This window comes from Balaenoptera musculus, chromosome 3 (assembly GCF_009873245.2).
Source record: "Balaenoptera musculus isolate JJ_BM4_2016_0621 chromosome 3, mBalMus1.pri.v3, whole genome shotgun sequence".
NCBI classification, from domain to species: domain Eukaryota; kingdom Metazoa; phylum Chordata; class Mammalia; order Artiodactyla; family Balaenopteridae; genus Balaenoptera; species Balaenoptera musculus.
In genome coordinates this window covers 65262946-65287503 of record NC_045787.1, presented here as the reverse complement: position 1 = coordinate 65287503, position 24558 = coordinate 65262946, and the positions used below count along the sequence as shown (strand labels likewise).

At 38.3% G+C, this 24558-nt stretch overlaps 1 protein-coding gene across 3 annotated transcripts in view; it reads right to left on the bottom strand.

The window, feature by feature from the left end:
* Positions 1-24558, bottom strand: part of VCAN (versican) — a 115448-nt gene that overhangs the window by 35058 nt on the left and 55832 nt on the right. For all 3 annotated transcript variants that reach the window (XM_036846077.1, XM_036846079.1, XM_036846078.1), the window contains one exon: positions 1608-6839. In XM_036846077.1, coding sequence (XP_036701972.1) covers positions 1608-6839 — 5232 coding nt within the window. The remainder of the gene's footprint in view (positions 1-1607; positions 6840-24558) is intronic.

Here is a 24558-nt window from a genome sequence, read left to right as displayed (position 1 = left end):
ATGTGTTTTGCAATGAAGATGCAAGCTCTGATTCTAGGTAAACATTGTGGACTGGATAACTGGTACACATTTCTCATTCGTTTGTCAAATCCAACTCTCTCTCTATATATAGTTATTACCAGTGATTTCTAGATCATATTTTCTCTAACCTGAAGTATATTTCAACTAAATTACAAAAGAATAAATATTGGCCAGATTACTAGGTTATCATTTACAGATTAAGTAAAGAGTGACAACAAAAAAATCCATCAGCCACCTTTGATCAATTTTATTCACGAAATACTTCAAGTCATTTATGAAAGTTACACTTTATGACTATTTCACTCTATCTGAAGCCAAACTGAAGCATTGGTAGCGCAAAAGATAAGTTTGAAACGATCAGAAGAATAATTCTAAGTACAGCCATGCTGTAAAACATATTCATGAAAATATTTTCATATATTTGATATCATATAAATATGATATCAAAATATCATATTTTCAACCAACACAGTCCTAGAAGTACTGATTTCTTTTTCTTTTTCTAGGTAGCAACTAGGTGGTGATAGCTACTTGTGGTTTCCACTGACATTGTTATTTCCATTGTTCTTGGAAAACACCATTAAAGTGAACTTTTCAACATTATCAAGCTAGATTAAAAGGAAAGTAAATTCTACACAGTAAACAGTCCAAGATTTCTGACTTACATATCATTAAATATCAATTATTCATTTTTATACTATATTAGTAGGAAACCACCAAAAACTAGTAGAAAAAACCACCTACTTTGGAGTGGGGCTGATTTGGGTTCAAATCCCACTTTTGCCACGATGTGTGTGGTTACAACCCCGGGCAAATTACAGAACTTCTCTGAACCTCCACGTCCTACCCTTTTAAATGGGGATAATAACGTGTGCATTGTAGCCTTTTTGTGAAGCTTAAATGACACAGTCTATATGAACCAGCATCAAATTCGTGCTTTCTGTCCATTCAGTAAAAAAACAGAAATCTTCTCTCAACAGGCAGAGCTTGAATATATACTGGATGAATTCTCCTTATGGCTAGGCATTGTGTTAAAAGCATTATGTAGACTATCTGGAGTAAGGGAATTACACAAAAGTATGAACTGATAACCAATATTGCATGAACTATGTGAAGTGTTTATTAAAGTTATTTACTATTCTCATTTTTAAAGACCTGACAGATCTTGATATTGCCATAATTGCACCCATTCATGAGAGATATTTTAAAAATAAGATGTTTTTCCTGTTTTTAAAACTAAGATGTATAACTATGGGACATAAGACAAAGCAATACTTTAGTTGTGGGTAAAACCAAATTGAATTTTTATACCATTAACAATTTCAATTTTTCCATGTTGCAATTGTGTGTTGTTTCTTACACCCAGAAAAATACAAAGCATATCTTTAAAGCCCCCAAATAGTCTATACTTACTTTCTTTGTATCTCATTATGGAATCAATACTATGGCCTGTCCTGCTGTTATATGAACAATACAAAAACCTTCACTGATTTTAACATCACAACAAAAATTATATACACATCTATGTTAGGACCAAGGGACTGTTTCCAAGCTTGGAAACAGATTTATCAGTGTTGTGCCCTTACCTGGTAAATAGATTGCTGTGCCTTCCACTGACTCTTCATTAATGCCAATCAGGAAACTGGTTTCATTAGAAGTTTCCAGAAGGGAAAATGATGGTGTTGCAAGCTCAGTATTTAACTCTGCGGTGCTTAGTGTTGCCTGATTATTAGAATCAAGAATCCTCACCGATACTTGCTGTTCTGGTGCTGCTACTGTGGCATCCTCCCCTCTGATCAAAGCTGCTTGTGTTTCAGGGTTTATTTCCAGAGGAGAAGGGATGGTGGGCCTCTCAGAAGTCTGTGGGCTGGCCTGAGGCACCACACCTGCCTCGACCCCATAAATCACAGAAGCAGAAGTAGAATGTGGCCACAGTGTAGCACCTTCTAACTTCATTTCACTTGCAGCTGTGACAACAGTCCCAGCCTCAGGTGTTTCAATACTGGGAAATATCTTGACTGTGTCTCCAGAAAGTTGAACACTGGTTTTGTTTTGAGAGTCTTGGAAAATCTCAGTTTCTTCTTGAGCAATTAGTTCTGTGGCAGAAGCCTCCATTTGTTCTAATAATTTAGGTTTACTTCCATCTTCTGAAGGCTCTGTGTCAGGAGATATGGATGGAGGCTCAGTTATGTGAAAGTCCTCTTCACTTGAGGGTTTAAAAGTCACTTCAATATTTGCAAGTTTTCCTGGGGGTATTGGGGACGTGCTGGCATCTGTACTTGGCAGAGCTCTTGGCTGGGGGTCCTCTGAGTGCTCAGAGGCCCCGCTGCCTAAGTGGACACTGAGTGGAGGAGATGATGGTGTCTGAGACAACAGCTTTGCAACAGCTAAAACTGTTGATGTATCCGTGGAAGCTGGGGGATTGGATCCTTCCATCACATCAGGTGCCTCTGTTAAACTCTGAGCCGTAAGGTAGGTAGTACCAATACTTACATAGGGGGTAGGATCTATCAGTGCCTCCTCAGCCCCGGAAGAGAATTCTGGTTGAAGAGAGGGACCTACATGTTTCTTTTCTTCATCCTCATTCTGTGTCCTTTCCAAATGGCCCAATGTTGATATTATTTCACTTTGGTCTGCAATAGCTTGACTGTCAGACAAGGTGCTTGATTCAAAGATGTCATCCAGGGTTTTTGCTTCAATTTTTGGTTCTTCAATCTCTGGATTAACTGTGGCAGACTTACTAGGAATGGGCAGGGATGTTGCTGTGGGAAGCAAAACATCTAATTCTGTTTCTGGGCTAGGGATGGGTATCCCAGGTGTGAAGATAAAGCCTGTGTGATCTAACTGACTTCTGTTTTCAGGAGGCATCGATTCGTTATGTGTTGCCTGAGTATAATTAGCCAGAAGAGTATCACCAGAGGCCTCAAAGTTTTCCTCGGTTGAAGAGAGGTTAACAGCTGCCTCATACTTCTCTAGAACTTGAGTGCTGTCTTCATTGCTGCCAGGTGGTCCTGAGGGTACCTCTGTATCTAAGTCCGTTTGCATTCCAAGGATGTCTTCATATATAGGTTTAGTGTGATCAATATCTATGATAGTATTTTTATCTGATGTCAGCTCAGGTAGAATTTCAAGGATGGTACTCTCTGTGATTGTCAATATTAAATCCTTGTCCTCTTTATCCAGATCTATAATAATATTTTCAGTGGCTTTTCTTCTGTCAGGTTTTAATGTGGAATCCTCGAATCCCCCAAAGTGGTCTTGGAAACTGTCTGCAGCACCTTCTGTGGACGTTTCATATGACACTGTACTTGACAGTGTGCTAGTTGGACGAGGGGAGCTTTCATTCTGCTCTGAATCTAGAGGCAGTGCCACTGAAACTGTTGGGAATCCATCAAGAGTAACAGCTTCAGCACTTGGAGCCTCAGGATGTTTTTCCAGGTATCTATCAGGAACAAATGTGGTGCTGCCTTGCCTAGTTGCCTGAGTAGTTCCAGAAGCGTGGACTAAATCAACCACATCCAATTCCCCAGATCCTTCTCCAGAATGTTCATAAAACCAGTCAGATGGTTTTGGTGTTGATGTAACAAATCCTTTGGCCGTTTCAGGACCATAAGTTCTAGTCAGAAAATCAGTGGAAGGGGTTGCTGTTTCTTTAGTTTCTGCTGTTGAAGTGTTCTCGTTAGAGACTTGATCAGTCATAGTCTGTGGTCTCCTAGTCTGGATTTCTTCTGCCCAACTGTGTGTCTGATTTTGAGGATGTTCTGTGTCTGTAGAGAAAGTGAGAGTTGCCGTGAAGGGTCCTTCTGTTGTGGTGTCACTTAAAATTTCTAGTAAGGCTGTGCTGGGTGCTGTCTCACTGGCTTCGAAGATGCTGTCTATTTTGGAAATGAGTGGTCTGATTTCATTTGCCACATTTCCCATTCCCTCATCGTCTCCAGTTGTGTCATTTAAGATGCTGGTTGCTAAACTTTGCACTTGAGAAGTCTGGGGATATAATGTGCTAATGACTTGTTCTATTTCAGTAAAGTTCACAGATCCTGTAGTGGGCGGAACTTCTCCTGATCCCAGTCCAGAGAATAAAAGATCCGTATCTGACTCTTCAATTGTTGGTCTCATAACTTTGGGAAAGGGTTTTATACTTTCTTTCTCTTTGATTGTTGAACCTGTAATTACACTTTCAGCTGGTATTGATTCGGTCACTGAGGCAGTAGCTAAGAAAATATGGGATCTTTCGGTAACTTCAGGGAGAGTAGTATACGACTCTAAGCTCTCTGAATCTAGGTTTGGAGTAGACACGTCAACTGAGGAAATGCCTTCCCCCTCCATGTTCTTATTGTTACTGTAAGTTTTCTTTGTTGTTAGTGTAGAATAATCTGTGGTTCGGAGTCCAGTTTCAGGAAATGTTTGGGAATCGAAAGTTGTTTGTTCTGGTGCAACAGAGCTTTGAGGGGGTTCAGAAGATTTTTGTTCTTGAATCTTTTCCTCTGACACTATTTCACTTTCAATTCCTTGCCTTACAGGGTTGACTTCTTTCCTGGGCCATAATTTGTCCGGCTCCATAGTTGGAGGAAAGTCCATTGAAACTGTGCCATTGACCTTCACTTCCTCCTTTTCCTTTGAAGCTTTAGTACTTTCAGCTTCTGCTGTTGGCACGATGGTGGATCTTTTATCAGTTTCATTGATAGCACCTTCTTCACCCAATCTTTGGTCAATAAATGGGGAATCTGTCCCAGAGACTTTTCCCACAGCCCTGGGAAACACTTGGTCAACAGAGCTGCTTACTGAGACCAATTGCTCACCTGAGCCCTCAGCTGAGGCTGTGAACTCTTCCCAAAGGAAGGCTGAAGTGCTGACCAAGGTGCTACCAGGCTCTTCTGAGTCAGCTGTGTGATTACTGTGGTCTGAAGTAGGTATTACAGATGGTGACATCTGGGTATCCTTAAATGCTGCATCCCCAGAGCCTTCCGTCATTACCGTTTCTTCTTTTGTTATGGGATGAGATACTGTTGAGTATTCTCTGAAGTCACCACTGAAATCTTCCTCCAAAGGAAAATCTGTAGAAAAGCCTTTTATTTCTGCCCCAGGAGTTGGCTCTCCTGAGATCTCTGAAATCATGTTTTCCTTGGATGTTTGGCTTTTAATTTCAGCAACCTCTCTGTCCATTACAGTACTCAAAACTAGTCCAGTTGGCTCAAAAGGGAATACAATTTCCACGTGTGGAGACAAAGTGCCAGATGCTTCCTTTCTGGCTTGAATTTCAGGCTCTAAATTTAATGCAAATGAAGAAACAGTGGTGGTTTCTGGGTCAGCAGCAGCTTCTCCAGAACCCTGCTCCATAAAGACAGAGACGGGGCTACCTGGGACAGTGGGCGGCACTTCCCGAACCCCAGGTTGACTGCTAAGGCTGGGCTCAGCAGTCTGTGCCCCCAGATGGTCTAAAACATTAGTTTCTGTAAAGACAAGAGTAGAATTTGCTGTTTCCGTTTCAGACTCTGTGGGTGTCATCCAGGACATAAAACTCTTCCTGGTAGCAGATACTGAATCACTAGATGTAGCTTCATTTGAGCTTTCTAATTCAGAGGGTAAAGTTAATTGATCTGATCTCTGTGTGGGCGCATGTACCTCAACTGTAGAAGCCGTACCTGTAGTTCCCTTCTCCTCATCTTTCCTTGTCTTTCCCTCAAGAGATGTACTGAAAGGCCACTCAGAAGTGTCTGTCTCCCTTGCAAATTTGGTAGGCACTACTGCAGAAGATTGTTCAGAAACCGAATATACGGTGGTTGCAGGGACATCCAAAAGGCTCTCTGTGATCATTATCTTGCTAGTGTCTAAAGTAACGAGAGAATCTGTAATATTTTTCTGTGATAAATCAGTTACCATGGCAAACATTTGATCTTTATCTTCTTCTGCTTCCCCAGAGCCTTCTGGAATTGGAATTGAAGGACTTCCTGAGAACTCTACAATTTGTCTAGGGGTTATTTCCACCCAGCTTTCTACTGTGGACAATGGCTCATCAGGCCGTGGAGTCCCTGTTAAGGTAAATGATACATCCTCTGAAACATGCGCTGATACAGAACTTGCAACTATACTTGGAGTATATGTGGTAGAAGTACTTTTTTCTGCCTCTTCACCAAATGTTCCTTCTGTAGCCCTTGAAAAGACCATTTTTTGAGATTCTTGGTCAATGGCAGCATCTCCTGAAGACTCTTCAGGAAACAGAGGTACCGATTCAGTATGTTCATATACCAGATTATCAAGGTCAGGACTTTTCTCTGTGATTGATTCTGGCCCCTCTGTGGCTTCTCCCTCACGGCCTGGGGCTGCGGTGAAAATATCAGGCTCACCACTTGAAAAATGCTCTGGTGCTTCAGGGTAAATCTCAGGTCTCCATGTAATTTCAAGGGATTCAGTTGTTTCTTTAGACTCATTAGGTTGCATGGCAGTAGGCATTCCAGTTTTGGTGATTACAAACTGATGACTATCACTTTCACTGCTGTCTGAAAAATTTTGAGAAGGTGCAACACTTTCGAACTGGCCACGCCTAGCTTCTGCCGCTTCTGGGTCCTTGGGCACAGTGGTAACCAGATGCTTTCCATTTATGTACTGCACAGATGGGGTGGTCGTGACTTCAGTGGCATTGGCACACTCCTCGTCTTCCCCTTCATCCTCTTCACTGTGGTATAGATCAATTTCAATTAGCTCAGGTAATATTTCAGCAATTAGATCATGCTCTGGATCTGTTTCTTCACTACAAGGCTCATCTTCTTTAGATTCTGAATCTATTGGATGACCAATTACACTCAAATCACTCATTCGACCTGAAAAAAACAAAGAGTTTTCACAATACTTAAATAGAAGATTTGGCAGTGTACGACAGAAGAAATCGATAGCAAGGCTGGGTGATCACACTCTCACACACAAAGAAGGATTCAAATCTTTTCACATTAAGAGCAATCACCCTTCTATACATGGTTCTCAGTCTTCAAATTTGCTCTTTGATATTAACAATGGGAAAAATAAATCCAATTTAAGATTGTAGCAACGGGTTATGAAAAGTCTTCAACATGTTTAACACAGCAACGTCCTTAAAATGGAACAAGGAATCACATACACACATTGTAATCATGAAATATAGGAATTGATCTTTGTGTGACCTGAAAAAAAGTTAAAAGTTAAGACCACTTCACCAGATCATACAGAAAAAGTAACTGATTGCTGTCCTTAATGTAGGAGGACGCTTAGATGCCCTGTATTCAATAAGGAAATGAGAAGCGAGTCCTTCTGGCCTTTTGTCATAATTTGTCCTAGAGAAGACTGTTTTTAGAAAAGCAAAAGAGAGATTTCTTTATAGCCCTTTCACAGTGTGATGACAACCCCACCCCAAGGCAACAGTGAGACAAGACTTAGCTGCGTAGGCTGCAGGCACATCCCATACACGAGGGCAGGAAGCCCTGGAGGGAGAGGGGGGTCTCCATGCAGGGATGGCTCACTGAAAGCACCAGGAAAGAAGAGCCCTCCACACCTTTACACCTTTATCCTTCATGAGAGGTGACCTGGATTCAGTCAGTTATCCTTCTTTTTATTAGCCTTTTCTCCAAAGGAAGTTCAGGAGTCACAGCCAAACATTAGAACTAGCATACTTTAAATAACACTTATCCTCAGAACATTTCCTAGATTGTAGATTGCCACAGGGTACCAACCACTAAGCCCAACTGCCTTTTCTGTCTCCAGATATCCACCAGCAAAGCTCCTTGTCCAAATGCCAGGAGGGAGGCCATTCTGCACCCTCACTTTCATCAGAGAGGAGTTCAGTCATCCTAGGAGAGGGTCCTGTCACTGCAGCTGTCCTAGTCTCAGTGTCACGGCAGTGCAAAAAGGTACCTGCGGGTGTGCTAACCCAGGAAGAAGACAAAGAGAAGCACGGGGGATGGCCCCGTGTCTCCTCCTCTGGCCCCAGGAACACTGTCGCAGAGTTAACTTTCAGCCTAGCCCTGACCCACGCCACACACACTTAGGCTGAACCTGAGAATTTAGAGGGGGAATAATTACGATGGAGTCACCCCTGCCCCCCATCGGTAGGGAGATGGCTCCTGTTGTAAGAAGCTGCTCCCGGGATGCTCCTTGTGGGCCAGCAGTCAAGACTCGGCGCTCCCAAGGCAGGGGCCTGGGTTCCATCCCTGGTCAGGGAACTAGAGCCCACATGCCACGACGAAAGATGGGGCATGCCGCCGCAACAAAGACTGGGGGCAGACAAATTAATTAATTAATTAAAAAGCCACACCCTTCCACGCATGAAAGGATCAGTATCTAGCATTTACCGATGTCAAAAAAGAAAAATACTCTATTGAGAAGGTAGCAATATTGTTTATATTCTTTATGTCAACATAAATACATAAGAAGTATATGAACTACCAATAAAAACTTTACGGGGCTTCCCTGGTGGCGCAGTGGTTAAGAATCCGCCTGCCAATGCAGGGGACACAGGTTCGATCCCTGGTCCGGAAAGATCCCACATGCCGCGGAGCAACTAAGCCTGTGCACCACAGCTACTGATCCTGAGATCTAGAGCCCGTGTGCCACAACTACTGAGCCCACGTGCCTAGAACCCGTGCTCCACAACAAGAGAAGCCACTGCAATAAGAAGCCCACGCACCGCAAGGAAGAGTAGCCCCCGCTCACCACAACTAGAGAAAGCCTGCACACAGCAACGAAGACGCAACACAGCCAAAAAAAAAAGGTAACTAAAAAAAAAAAAAAAAAAAACAGAAACTTTACGGAGCTCCTTCTGTTTTTAACTATGGTTTGCTAAAAAAACCCCCAAAGACCATAAGACTTTTATGTAACTGGAACATATACCATATTTACATTTATCCCTTTCACTCTAATAAAAACAAAAAAGAAAACTTTTTTTTTCTGTATCCCATTTTCACTGTATTGTCTCCATAAAACACTATTTGTGTTGGAGTGGGATACTCTTCCCTAAATATATATATATATACATATATATGTCCATCCTATTTAACTTTCACACACTACAAATCATTCCTTATATCTCCACCCCATACGTTCAGCCTTTCAACTATGTAAACAAAGGAGTATAGGTATTCAAATGAATGAAAAATATTTCTACCATAAAGAGAAATGAGGTCAATACATAACTCCAGTATATTATAAAAATATAAAATTAATACAGATGATTTCTGCCACAGATGTTACAACTACTCCTAACTGCCAAACTTAAGGAAATGGCTAAATGCCTTACCTTTTTTTCCCAAAAAGAATAAGTTCGTTCAATATTAGATCACTGAAGTTGATACTGTGATCTTATATTGCCTCATGGTGTATACATTTTAAAAGAAAACATCTTCAGATGATAAACACCTTTTAATATGGCTTGTGTTGAAGGCTACCTTTCACTAAGAAAAAAGAATGTGAGAGACTATACATGCATGTGCATATATAGGTATATGAGAGAATACATCTTTAAATGCCTTCTGTACAAATGAATCTCTTGAAATGTCACATTGAGAATCTTATCTAATCACCAAATCAAGTAGTCTCTCATTGTTAATACTATTTGAACATAGTAGAATTAAGCCACACTCAGTTAAACTATTCTGTTCAACTCTGTAGGGTTTAACAGGAACTTCAAAAATACGCCTATCTTATATTGCTTATAGTGTCATTTTACATACAACCCTTTTCATTAGGTTTCACTGGGTGTAAATGAGAATTCACTATTAAGAATTATCACACATACAGTTGCTAAATTCCCACAGCATCTTATATTTAAATACAGAAAGAATTTCAATAAGAAGCATGGGTCTGTGTCAAGCATATAAAAAATCCCCACCACATTTTGTACCTTTTTACAAGTAGTTGAGATTAAACTAACCATTCAGCCAAGCTTCTCCAGCCAAACACAAGGATAAATAAGGAAATAACTGCTTGGTATTCTTTATTTATAAACTCCTAGGCTAGGAATAGGGTAAAAATACTCAATGTTATTATAGATTTGTATGGATTTCTAAATAAATTCCTTACTTTTTTAGAAAACAAAACTGATATAAACATATCCCACGATCTTCTTAGTGAATAATTATAGATAGAGGTTTCATTAAGTATCATGTTGGTAGCTCTAAAAATAAGTGGGGTGGAATAAAGCAGAAAGAGAAAAGACACAGAGGCATGTCAGTGTGTCAAATGTCAGCATGTCAAAGGAACTGACACCCTGATGCTCACTTACATTTTTCACAAAGGAATGAATAATTTAAAATAAAATGTTTTTCTAGCAAAGAAAACAAAGAAGTCATTGTAAATCAACAATTTATATAGTAATTTCATTGACTATCAACTCTTATTGTCTACTTAATTCAATTAATTAGTGTCCCTGACATTCACTTTATATTCTCTAGTTTTAGTTCAATGAACAAAGGATAATATTCTTTTAGTCCATTTTCCACTTGGGTAAGGAACTCTGACATTTCTTATTGCTCATAAATCTATGAGGACTTCTTAGTATTTTAGACCATTGTATTAGAAAATTTCACCAAAAGACTCAAATATTAGATGGAATATATTTTCTAACCTAAATAAATATCACAATATTTCAATCACAGCCATACAAACACAGCAGAGAGTGGTCTTTGCATATACTTCACAACACAGCTCGGCATCATACTGGTTTTTGCACGCAAAATTAAACGTACCACCACAAACATGCATGGCACCCAAACATGTTATCTCCCCAGGACCAACTGATTGCACAAAATTTACTGAGTACCTATTATCTATGAGACTATATGGCAGACACATGTTTACCAACTTTACAGAGACCTAAGACCTCCAAGGGTATCTTCCAAATCTCTCTCTCTCTGAAACAAATGCTCTTGCCAATAGGTTAGAGAAATGACCTTACTATAACTCTTTTCTCCCTATTTTTTTTTAAAAAAGGACACTTTTTCAGTGTACATATTGCGAATGTACCAATCATTAAATTTAAATTAGGATTCCTTTTTCCACTTGCCTTATAAGCATCTGATCTGACTTGCCTCAGAATGGTAGAAAACACAGAAATACTTTAAGCTGTTTCATCTTATACTTCTCATGGTACCTTGAAGCTGGCTCTGACCAAAGAACTATCAGCACATCGTAATAAACAGTGATTTTAAAAGTGCTCATTGGAAAAAAAAAAAAAAAGTGCTCACTGGATATGTACTGTAAAAATATTTCACTAAATGAGAATTATTAAATAAAATGAAGATATGAAATGTGAGTTGGAATTATTTTGTTTCCTTTTTCTGAAGGAAGATTCCCAAGGAATCTTCTCACAATTAAGTTACTGGTATTTATTATTAAAATAAGTTGTGTTCCAAATGGTTTCTTCCGTTTTCTTAGTATTGGTTTGAGGGTAACAAAAATATTCATTGCCCAGGGCTTTGAAGATAATTTTTTTCTGCCAACAGATTCTCTACAGATAAATCTACATTTCATTCTCAGCGTGGCTAGTTTGTTTCCATATTTTAAAAATTTCATGAAACCTACCTAGTATAGATAGGTGAATTCTTTCCTACCGCTGCCACCTACATCTCACCCATATTCCTATTTGCTCCTCTTTGTTTATTTAGTTTCTGAAATTACTTCTTCATCCCCCTTTCTTGTCACCACCATCACCCACCACGCATGCTATGAGAGAGTTGCAAGAGCTATAATTATTGCAAACCAGAAAAGTTTCTTTGTAGGGTGTGGCAGGGGGACACCTGTGCTATTGTGAAAGCAGGTATTTCATTACAAAGTTGTGATCTGCTCTACTTTGTGCCAACAGTGCAACCTCAGGGAGTAATTAATATTCCCAGCTCTTAGATGAACAAGTCCTTATAAAAGACGGCTCTATTTTAGAATTTTATTCTAAGGGTGATATAACTTTTATTTGGATTGCAAGAGTCAAACCACAAAACTCCACAAGGTGTATGTATAATCTTTTCTATGTTTACATGAATGTATTTTAACAGCTTGACTTGAATATACTGGTACCACGGTTAATAGATTTTTTTTTAATGGCATTTCACACAAAGCTTTACTGCTAGCTGACCTCAAATTATTCACCAAGTATTTTTAAGTACTTCATGGCAGAGTTTTGTAGACATAGCACAAGTCTTCCAGTCTTAACTGTTAGCAGACACAAAACATAGTTGCTAAGATGCAGAGGCAGCTGGCTAAAGTTCATGTTCTCTATAGGGAATTTTACAATTTAAGAGCTTTTAATTAAATGTAATTATATACAAATCTACTCAGCAGAGAGATATTAGGATCACATTTCTTTATTAAAATAGATTTCATCTTAACGTGCATCAAAAAAGATTTTGGTTCTTTATTTAAAAAGTACAATAGACAGCCATACTGAAGTACTTAAGAAACACTTATAGAACTAAAATAGAGAAAACTTGAAGTTCTCTAAGACGTTTAAGCTTTCTGACACATACCTATGAATCTAATAACCAGACATAAGCAAATGCTTCAATTTCATTCACCTTTGATATGTTCTTAATTAAAGTAAAATGCTAACTGGCACCTTATAAAGCAAAGAAAACCACCTAATGTGCATTTCAACTAGATTGTCTCAGACATCCTAAATTCCCCATCATTTTCAAAATTTGAGGCACTAAAAATGGTGCCAACTCAGGATGTTGAAAAAAGAATTGACATTAGTGATCAAGATATAAACATCCTCCCCAAATCTTGTCAGTTGTTTTTGCATACTTAATTACATTAATAATTGAAAATCACGTAATATTTATATCAATACCCAATTCCTCCAGAGGTGAGAGATTACGCTAGAGGCTGGGAGATCAAGATTGGATTCTGTGACCTGCATCTCCCTATTAGCTCTGCTAGCTGAGGTTCATTTGGTGGACCACCCAAGCATGCTATCTTACTGACAGCTCCCTCTTGCTGAGCAAGGAGCTCCATATTTTTCAATTCATGAATTTTGCACCCAGAAAGGGTAATAAACAAGATAAGTGTTTCTGATGGCCTCACTTTTGAGGCAGACATGATATGGGGATGATAAATGGGAATCATCTCTTTTCCCAAATTCAGATAATCCTCTAATAATGCTGTTCTTTCAAGTGGAAAGAATGTGTTTAGATACAGTCATCTGGTCTAAGTGCGCTTAAGGAGTTATCACTGAGTGTGGGCTTTTCTTGCTTATAGACGAGGCTCAAGGGACTTCCTAACTTCCAACTTTTAAAGAGTAAGGGCTTTCCTGGAGAGCTTAATCAAGGAATTTTGGGCCCTTCAAGCATTTTTGAACAATAAGATAAAGAGCTATATGAAAGAAAATCCAGGTTATTTTGGTTTCTAAGTGTTTCTTTGAAAGCAGAACAAATAAACAAAAACCAACCATACCGCAGTACTTTTCTTATCTTTTTCATGTTAGTTCTCTAAGATTGTCAAAGCTTTTCATAGATAAGTAGATGCTAGAGAGATAGATAATAGACAAATAATTACCAGATGTCCTAACACCAGAAAAGTACTTTGGTCAAAATCAAGGATTTAAAATTTGAGTAAAAAAGCTTTGACTAAAGTAAAACAAATGCCTCTCATAAATACATACATACATACATATATACATATATATATATGTGTGTGTATATATATATATATATATATATATATATATATACTTCCTTCTAAGCCTCCAAATTATAGCTACTAAACTAAACTTACCAAACACCATTTTATTTTAATTACACCACCCCTTCTTCAAAAGTCATCTCTGCTACCTGACCTCTTCAGTAGGGTGTTCAAACAGCTGCATCACTGTACCCACATTTATCCTCTGCCTTTTATTCTCTGTTCTTATTCTCTGCATCTCTAAGTTGGATGCAGAGAATCCAAGCCCCCATCTCAAGGTCCTCCTCATTCCCAACTCACACTTCTGTTCAACAAGAACACTCCTGCCCCCAACTTGGAATCTTCATAAACCCTCCTTTGAACTTTATCCCTGTATTTATGAATGATCCAGCTGAAGCCCCTAGACACCTCTTCACTAAAACTCATCAGCCCAAATTGGCTGTATCTTTAATTTGTATGCCATAGGACTTATGTCATATTATTCTTATTTATAACTTCCCCAGTTGTTATTATATACTTGTTTCACCTTCCTTACTAACTTCTATATTCCATAATTAAAGTGAAGGGATCCTTTAAACATGTAATGCTCTCCTTACACTAGCCACTTAGCCCTTCTTTTGGGAATTTAGTTGGATGAATGCCTACACATTTATTTATCATCAAGAATGGAAAAGTTGGGGCTTCCCTGGTGGTGCAGTGGTTAAGAATCCGCCTGCCAATGCAGGGGACACGGGTTCGAGCCCTGGTCCGGGAAGATCCCACATGCTGCAGAGCAACTAAGCCCGTGCGCCACAACTACTGAGCCTGCACTCTAGAGCCCATGAGCCACAACTACTGAAGCCCTCGCGCCACAACTACTGAAGCCTGCGCACCACAACTACTGAAGCCTATGCGCCACAACTGCTGAAGCCTGCATGCCTAGAGCCCGTGCTCTGCAATGAGAAGCCTGTGCACCACAAGAAAGAGTGGGCCCCGCTCGCTGCAGCTAGAGAAAGCCCGTGTGCAGCAACGAAGACCCAACGCAGCCAAAAATAAATAAATTAATTTAAAAAAAAGAATGGAAAAGTTTACATTTACTACTTTGATACTTCCTTTGAAAGACTTGCCTTTTTTTTTGGACTGAAAATTGTTGTTTTTTGGCTGCAATAATAGCTCAAATTCTGAGATACAACTAAAAGAGCATACAGATAACTCAAATACTAAAGACTTCTATGGTTATAAAAATCAGATAATGTAAATATGCAGGCACAGTCTCAATATTCTTTTTATCATTCTTTTTCTTTCCAAATCTAGAAGCTGTATAGGCTTATCACACTGTTTTTCTCAAATGTAAATATATAATGAACAAATTCACTTTGGCAGTATAGCCAAAAGAGTCCTTAAGCTATAAGCATATTTATTTCCTTTTAATTTCCATGTTGATAGAGAGAAGGTAATATGGGTACAGCAAAGTGAGGTATGCAGTTCCGGGTAATTCCAGATGTATTCTCCACTCTTCACTATCACTTTTGATTCAATTACAATTGTTCTGAGACTTTAAAAAACATATATTTCAATGATAGTTAATTCTACTTTCTTCCTTACTTACAGATGCCAAGGTTCATTTAACATTTGTGAGAAAAGCTGCACTTCCCAAAACATGATCAAAGGCCACAGTTTCACTCAGGGGAGACTAAATTAAGCATATTATTTTTCCTCCTTAAAAATGGTAAAATACAACTTAAACTTGCAGAGGCTTAAAGCAGCCCCTTCCCCAGGAATGTCTATAGTTCAGCCTCTGTCTGAGGTCAGAAAGCCTTTACTTTACCAGTAGAGTTCAACATTCTCTAGGCATCAAAATCACATGCATTTAACAATACAGACACCTAATATTAAAAAAAATTAAATAAAGCAAATTTAAGAAAAGAAACAAACAAACAAAAAAAGTACAAAGGCCTGAGCCTTATCACTAGAAATTCAGATTCAAATTATCTGGTGGAGGATGGGGTAGTGGATATTTTTATCTGGAGGCTCCCTGGTGATTCTGATATAGAGCCAAGGTTGAGAAGCAGTGTGAGCAGTATTTATGCCCTGGGGGATTTCTTGGTGCTCCTCAAGCCCCTGTACAGAATGGCATCATTGTTGGTCAGCTGGCTGACACGTGGTCGGTGCTACTCTGGGTCCTCCTGAGTAAACTGGACAGCTGCTCAGTGAGGGGATAAATGCCCAGAGTTCCCTGTGAGCTCAATTCTGAGACTTTGCCTGCTAAAAGGTGCCACTTATATTAACTTACTTCATATTACCTCTATTTTTCCTTTTATTAAAGCAACCAACTAGCCTTTATTGCATACTCTTGTTGCTTACTAATTATTTCAAGTTGCCTTCCCAACTAAGCTATGGATGACATTATTTTCTTTCCCCCAGCCGCAGAGTAGCTTGATTGAATGACTTTATTTCAACAAGCCTTTAAAATATTTCCTGGAGGTGAGTGTGAAGAGATGGGCAGAGAATGTTCTATCTGCAGAGAGTAAAATGGTTCCCCTATAGAGCAGAGCAGAGCAAGACAATAAAAAATGATAATTTTAGTAGATTCCATTGTACTCTACAAAAGCATACATTAGTATATTTTCTTTTCCCTTTCTCAACTTAGAAAAACCAAAACCTACTATGCGCAGCATACGGCCAAAGAAACGAACTCACCCTGTGAGACGCCAGGAATACTGTGGTATTAAAATGAAAAGATAAAGTCACTAGAAGCCAGTCAAGGTAGTGTGTGCTGATTATATACTGGGTGCAAGCAAGTCCGGGTATAGTACTGTGACACAATACGTCAAATTTTCATAGACACGGATGCTGATATACAACTAAACTTTTCCTCTCACTCCACAGATTCTTTCTTTCCAGTTTCAGATCTCCTACTTAGACTTCAAATTATTTATGGAAAAATGCTTTATATAGTATCACAATAATTCTAGCAAGTATTTAGAAGGTTCACCATAATTTATGTTCCTCCCCCAAATCAAACCACTCTTTTTAAGAATAATTGTAGCCTTCATGCCAATAGATCAATGTTTCCTTCCTGATCCATACTCAAAGTCTAAACACTGGCATATCTCTCTAAGGAGCACAGTTTCTAATGCAATAAAATAGGTTCTCAATTGTCCACATGATGCCCTAGGTTGAAAGAATATTCTACCTTTTCTATTGCCTCAATTGTGTTATTAAAAAAAAAAAATCAAAGTACTTCCATACAAATGAAAAAAAATATACAACAGTTTTCACTAAAACACATCCCCACGCCCTCAACCAGGGCCCCATTCTTGGAATCCTTCTATCAATAAAGCCACTTATTAACCAGCTTTTCTATTTGTACGTGACAAACTGGCCTCATGAGGTGCAATGTTATAAATTTTGTAAACTGACAAAAATAGGTAATGCCTTTTTCAAAATAAAATGTTCACTTTACCTCATTAAAATGGAACCTTACAAAGCATTTCTTTTTCCATTCCTTTTATCCCTATTGCTCCTCTCACCACACGTCTCTCCCCTTGGCTACGCCCCTCCCCCTCACCCCCCAAAAGTTCTGAACACTGTCTGGGCCCGTGAATACATTTTTTATTCATTGCACAAATGAATGATCTAAGAGCTATTAAGAAAGAAGAATGTAATCCCTGTGTAGAGAACTGGGGGGTTTCCTTGACAACAACAAAAAGACAGCAGGGAATGCCCATGTTTTCTATGAATATGCAAGAAGAGGCCTGGCCCAGCACCTGGAAAAATTTATAAAGAATTCGTAAAAAGATCTTTTCTTTGAAACAAAATTAAATTGGTAGTTATCAAAAATCACAAGCCCAATTTTCACACATGAAAAAGAGCAGAAAGCTAATGAATTCTACATGTAGATACTATAGAATCAATACTATAACTATATTTAAATTTTAAATAAGGGCTGCAGCTGCTTCTGATTTGCACCCAAAATGGCATCACCCTAGACAAACACGATCCATAGAAGACTAAAATTTTAACAAGCTCTTGCAGTTAAGCAGATACTATAGTATAATTATATTTGGCTCCCTGGTATAAATCATCTCGAATTTTAAGATAATTCCATTTTTAACCTATTTAATACAAACCAGTCTAAATCTTCCTACATTTAGAAGTTCAGAATGAAATAAGTGCTAAAGCTGAGAGGGAATTAATTTGTACTAAGTCATTGCCATGTGCCAGGCACTGTGCTTGGTGCTTTCTAGTCACTTAAGGAGTGTTAAATGTGCGATGTGTCTGCCACCATGACTGGCAAGGCCTGGAAGAGATCCTTTCTCCTTTAAGCAATCTGGTGAGTTTGTAGTATTAGCATGTATTTTTAATGGTATAACAACTGAGGTCTATGGAGATCAAGCAATTTACTCAAGACCAAACAGATCGCAAATAACAATGTTGACCATGAACCCAGGTCTGTTTCCAAAGGTTCTTTCCACTACATCAACTGCCTCTTCCATGTATCCCATGGAGCAAACCAACTATTTATCCATGGTCGTTCAGAATATCAGACAGTGTGTGCTTCAGAAATCCAGTTCTAGTGTAGTACTTAGTGCATGGCAATTATTTGACTATTTGTTGAATACGTGTATATTATATATATGTTTGGATACATATATGTGTTTATATATATATAATCATCTTTTTATTTCATAATCCCTGTGGTTTGGAAAAAAGAATATGGGTCAGAATTTAGGAAATATTATTCTTTTTACACAATAATCACCACTACATCCATTTTACTGGCAAAAAATTCTGACAGAAAATTTAAGAAATTCCTGGGCCCACATTGCCGAGAATCAAAGGAGAGACTGACTCTAGATTCCCCAGCACTTGCTTCTGTAATATTAGTGATTCAAATTTCACTTGAATTAAGATGTCATAAACCTATAGATCACCATTTAGAACATGCAGCCCACTCTTTAAAAAGTAGTTTTCTGTCATTTAACTTTTCAAGTGTGTAACTCTGAACCATGATACTTCATAGGGATGTATTTTGAAAAGTTCAACATATTTAACTTACAGAAGATACTATCTTTATCAAAAAGTATCAGTCATTAAAAAACAGAAAAATGTGAGAACAATCCCTCCTGAGGAAGTTGCCTGAATATCTCTGGTATCCATGAATCTGTATAGGTTTCTAGGTGAATCCTAAGAAGGCATTCATCTTCTGAAGGAGGGATGCCCGCTCTGTCATCCCAGCCCTATCTGGAAAAATGCCTGATTGTACTTGGTGCTCCTTAGCCCCACTGGTGAGCCTCTGTTGGGAAGCAATTGGCTAATAACTAGTTTCTGGTAATTTCTTTTTGATCTACCCCTCCAACAAGGACTAACTTATATATCTTCCTCCTCATGAACTATTCTCTGAATCCCCTGCATTCATTGATCCCTTCTTTGCTGACCTCATCTGTCATTCACAATTAGTACCTCATACCAAGTGTGTAATTATGTGTTTCTGTACTGCAATTATATTTGATTGTCTTAATATTGGCTCCCCAAAATACATTTCAAATCCTTGGGAGCAGGGCCTATGGTTTATGTTTATTTTTTGCCCCTTTTAATTCTGTTAAAGAACAAGGCATGTTGTAGCTTTACCTGAAGAGAACCCTTGATTGACTGTACTCTGTTGGAAGACAGTGTATGCCTTTCTCTAGATGTCACTGCCAATAAGAACTAAGTGGTATCTGCCTTTGGTTAACGCACCACCTCAGTAGTAGTTTTGATAACAGCAACTTGTAATTGCAAATGCCATTTTCAGAAAGAATAGGCATTGGTTCATGTTAGGAAGAAGACAACAAGTTCCTTTTAGCTATCTATGGAACATCTCTTTTATTAGTAAAACTCAACCTGTGAGAAATACAATTTCAATTTCTTAAATTTTTCCTTGAGATTAGTGGGTTAATAAAATATTTATAGAGCATTTAAAAATTTGAGAGTAGGGCTTCCCTGGTGGTTCAGTGGTTAAGAATCCGCCTGCCAATGCAGGGGACACGGGTTCGAGCCCTGGTCTGGGAAGATCCCACATGCTGCGGAGCAACTAAGCCCATGCACCACAACTACTGAGCCTGCACTCTAGAGCTCGAGAGCCACAACTACTGAGCCCACGTGCCACAACTACTGAAGCTTGCACACCTAGAGCCCGTGCTCCGCAACAAGAGAAGCCACCACAATGAGAAGCCTGCGCACTGCAACAAAGAGTAGCCCCTGCTCGCGGCAACTAGAGAAAAGCCCGGGTGCAGCAACAAAGACCCAACACAGCCAAAAATAAATTAAATAAAATAAATTAGAAAAAAAAAAAGCTTTAAAAAATTGAGACTCTATGTATGTTTGTATGTGTGTCTCTATGGGACCGTATGTGTTATACGTACAAAATATTTCACTTAGGAGGACTTTGTAAAAAGGTAACTTTTGGTCTGTAGTGCAGTGTTAAGCTCATTAATAATTTAGAAACATTAAGGTCAATTCTGTTTTTCCTACTATAGAAGCGAAAGGAAGATAGACAGTCTCTTCTTTTTTCACTATTTGACTAATAGAAGAACTCAATCCTTTTCTAGACAGCCAAGAAGAAATGGGGGAAGCCATCCTAATTCCCTGCAGAAAAAAATGTGCTTCTCTGGAAGGAAGCCACAGCTGGAGCCCAGCAAAGGGAACCACTCAAATGTGCAGGCACCCGCCCCATCCACTTTCAGGGAAGTGCTCCAAAATTCTGCAGGAGAGAAACAGCCCAGAATCAGAGCTACTGATTTCAGCATGCTGTTCTTTTGCCATAGCAGGTATCTGAATAGCACACACAGTGTCCCATATTAGCAGCAAACTAAATATAAGCCATCTGCTTTTAAACCAATAGAATGCCAACGAGAAGCCAGTCTTTCCAGAGTCTATGTTCTTTCAGAAATTGATGGACAGGGGGGCACCTGAGCCAATAGAGAGTCATTATTCCTGTGAGTTCATCAGGGGAGAGAATTGCCTCACTGCAAAAATGCTCCAAGGAGCGCCAAGGCATAGACCAGTGCCAAAGTGTCAGACCCAGTGTGCCTCCGTTCGCCCATCTGCGATACTTTCCCTACTTGCCCCACAAATTATCTCTGAGGTTTAAACATGATAAAATATATAAAAAGTGGTCTGAAAGTATCAGACTCTAAGTGTGTGCTTGATGACTTTGCTCTGCACATACTCTGAAATGTAATTATCTATGACTTTGATTACACATAGGTATCAATAAGACTGAAGCTAGATTTGCTTAATTTGTTTTATTCGGGATCATACAGAGTTATTCAATGGTCAAAGTTAATAAATGTGTATCATTATAGTGATAGATAGATAGATAATTAGGCCAATTTAGAAAACGTTTTTACTTACAAAACTCAATTCATTCAGGAATTAAATGTTGCTGCTTATTTTGAATTACCTACATGTTATCATTCTCTTTCTAGCTGTGTTCTGAGGTACATGTTACTTTAGAAACTGTCACTGGGGGTGAGGGAGAGGTCCCAAGAAAGCGGGCCTCCTGATACCCCCCTCAAACACTAACCAGAGCAGCCACTCTTTTTATCTACTCAAAATATAGAGGCCCTGAATAACATTTTATTTGAAGAAAGGAATCTGATCCTAGAATTAAAACTCTGAAAATAATTTTCCTATATAATAAATTCTATAAAAATGAAAAATGTGATTTTAAAAAATTATATGAGGCTATCTTGGGCTAATATTACCTTTCAAAAAATGATGACTGTGCAATCAATGGTATAAATATTGGTGTTTACCCAGATATCCCGTTCTCAGAACTAACGTCCCTTATTCTTTCCCCTCTCCTCAACAGCATCATATTCAGAAAAGAAATCTTTATCTCTATGTACATTTCTCGAATGTACAAACAAAAATGCAGATGGGATTAATCATATGGGAATTATTTCTGAATGATGTCAGCAATAAAGTACCATAATTCTCAATAAGGAAACAGAGCCAAATGAACTCTAATTTTGAGGCCAAAATTATTCTTCTCAAAACCACATTAATCTTTAATGCCATTTCATTAATAATTTTATCAACATGTAATATATATATATAATTTTAGTTTAATATTGGCTTAATACCTGTCTTACACTTAGATTTGGATAGATATAAATTATAAAACTAGCAAAAAGGAACACCTGGCAAGAAAATAATAACAAGCAGGCCTGACAAATAGTATGTAGTATACACGAATTTGTTTAAAAAAACTAATAAGCCACCTATTTTAAGGTTATAACCCTGAACATTTGCATAATAATGTTAAATTTAACATCTGTACACTTCCACATTATTCTCTGAGTTAAAGGTACAGTATATCAGTTTTTAAAAACATTCAGAATCCTGTTACACTAACTTGTGACATTTCAGATGATTTCGAGGAACATTCTTTAAAAAAAAGGAAAAAAAGTCCAGAATTGATAAAACTCTTCCTATGCCTTTAAACTCTATAGACATCATACATATTCACAAAGAAAACCTTTCAATAATTTTTCAAACGCAGGTGTGCAAATTACTCCTGAAACAGACAGGAGTCATATTTTCAGTATCCCCTGAACCACTGTTAAACCCACCCTATAGCATTTTTCAGCTCATAAAAGTTTTATGAGCTGAAAAGTTCCTTCAGATTTTGTTTAACTGCTAACTACAGTTGCCCTCTAGCAATAGCACCCTAAGTTGCTATTAAGATCCATTGGAACGAATATAACATAAACATGTCCTGCATAGCATGTTTTGTTTCATAATAGTAAAACTTTTTTCTAAAAAATCAAGATTTATATGACTTGCTGAGTGCAGCAAAAAAATTATGAATGCCTTGGTTTAGTGTAGCATGCATGGTATTTTTGCTTACTTGAATATACAGTATGTGTAGAGTTCAATTTTATGTTTATGAATAGATTTATATAAATTTGTACATGTACCAAGGATTTTCCAGTTTGGAAAAATGTGCCTTAATACATAAAAAGGTTGGTTTTCCAGGCACATATGTATTTTTCCTTATTAATGTACACCTGCCCTAAAACTCATTAATTTAACATCTGCTTTAGGGTTTGCCCTTGTCAAAATGAAAAATCCTTGAAAAATTAAATTTCTCACAGGAAACAAATGAGTATAAGTAAAGCAGTTGGATCTGAGTCAACCTCATTGTCTTATCAAGACAATAAACAGTGTTTTTATTCTTAAGGAGAATGGCATATATAAAGCACACAAAAAAGCCAGATAGATGAGGGGGCCGGGGTGGTGGGAAAGAGAGAGAGATGGAGGGAGGGAACTAGATAGAGGCATGTCCTATCCTCACCCCCAGACCCCGCCCCACTCACTGGAACCCGGTGCCGAAGGAGATAACCAAGTATTCCCTTTCCACAGAGTTTTCTGACCCATTGTTATAAATGCTGAACAAAAATTAGTTTGAAGGGAAATCATGGTCACATGTTTTAAAAGTGGAAGAAAGAGGAGGAAACACCCAGTTGTGTTTCCCAGACCCAGCTGAATTAAGTTGACAATTCAGATAAAAAATACACGCTTTGTATAAATGGTTTCTGAGTTAGGTTACTCAGACCCTCCATTTCAAGTAACCATTTATAAACTTAGATTTTGTTTTTCCCTGATGACTGCCAATTCTTCCACGGAGATTGACTTTCACTTTTTCCACTTTGTAATTTGATCATCCTCACCTGAACGCACAGTTTCCCATTTAGAAGAATTTTTAAATGCAGAACATTTTTTTTTACTGTTTTCTATATCATTTGATTCAGTGTAGTATCTACACTAACAAGAGAGTAATCTAAATTGGGAAAAACTTCTGTATAGTTAGTCATTCAAGTATTTCTTTTTAATTCTCAAATTAAGCGTTCATAGTAATCCCTATGCTTCTCTTCAATTCTTTCTTTTTCACAGTAATATCTTCTTGTCACTTTTCCAACCCTACTAACAGGAATCCTCATTCCCACTACTTGGCAGCTCGCCTTCTCTCTCCAACTCCAGCTCCAAGAGGCGGAAGAGGAATGTAAGAGAGAAGAAATATGTTATGGTTTCCAAGAAACAGCATTATTAGCAGGAAAATAATGCTCCAATCCTGGTCTCGTTCAACGGTATTGGGAAGTGGAGATTAACGTCAATATTCTGGGAGTGTATTCTCTTCTCTACTGTCCACTGCCCCACACGAACTTTTACACGGAGAAAGTTCTGGGTGATAGAAGCCAAGTTACCATCTAACAGCACTGGAAGCCAGCTGACTTGACATTAGAGCCACCTGTGTTCCCAACAGGTGTGCCCCTGAGCGGGCTAATGAGGGTAGCATCCCTCTTAAGAAAAACGACACCTTGAGGGGTATAGCCCAACATTAAGAGAGAAAACCTGCTCAAGATCATTCTTCTAGCCTGACTTCTCAGAGCCAGGTCAAGGAAAAAATGAGTATTTATTCCTTTAATCCACATATTAAAACTAAAACACAGCAACTTAACTAAAATCAATGATCTTAACTTCTAAATTAAAAAAAGACAAACAAAGCTGAATAGATCTATTGAATTGCATATGCTATGTATTCGCAATTCAGCTTACCGAATTTAGAAGATACAGGGGACTGACCTTTAGGAAGGAATAAGTTATGTTTGACGATAAAAATTGCAAGTATTAGTCAACGTAAAGAAACAGCTTTTAAGAATTTTTCCAGAGAGATATATAAAATATTTGAACAGAACAGAAGGCACTGTGAATATTCCTAGAGATAAAATAACTAAATCATAAAATAAATAAAATTACAGCCTGGTTTTTAGGGAACAGAGGTAATGCTGACATATCCACTTTCTGAAATTATATTTGACACAATAGATGACAGCATTTCCTAGAACTGAGCTAGACTGTATTTGTTCTAAA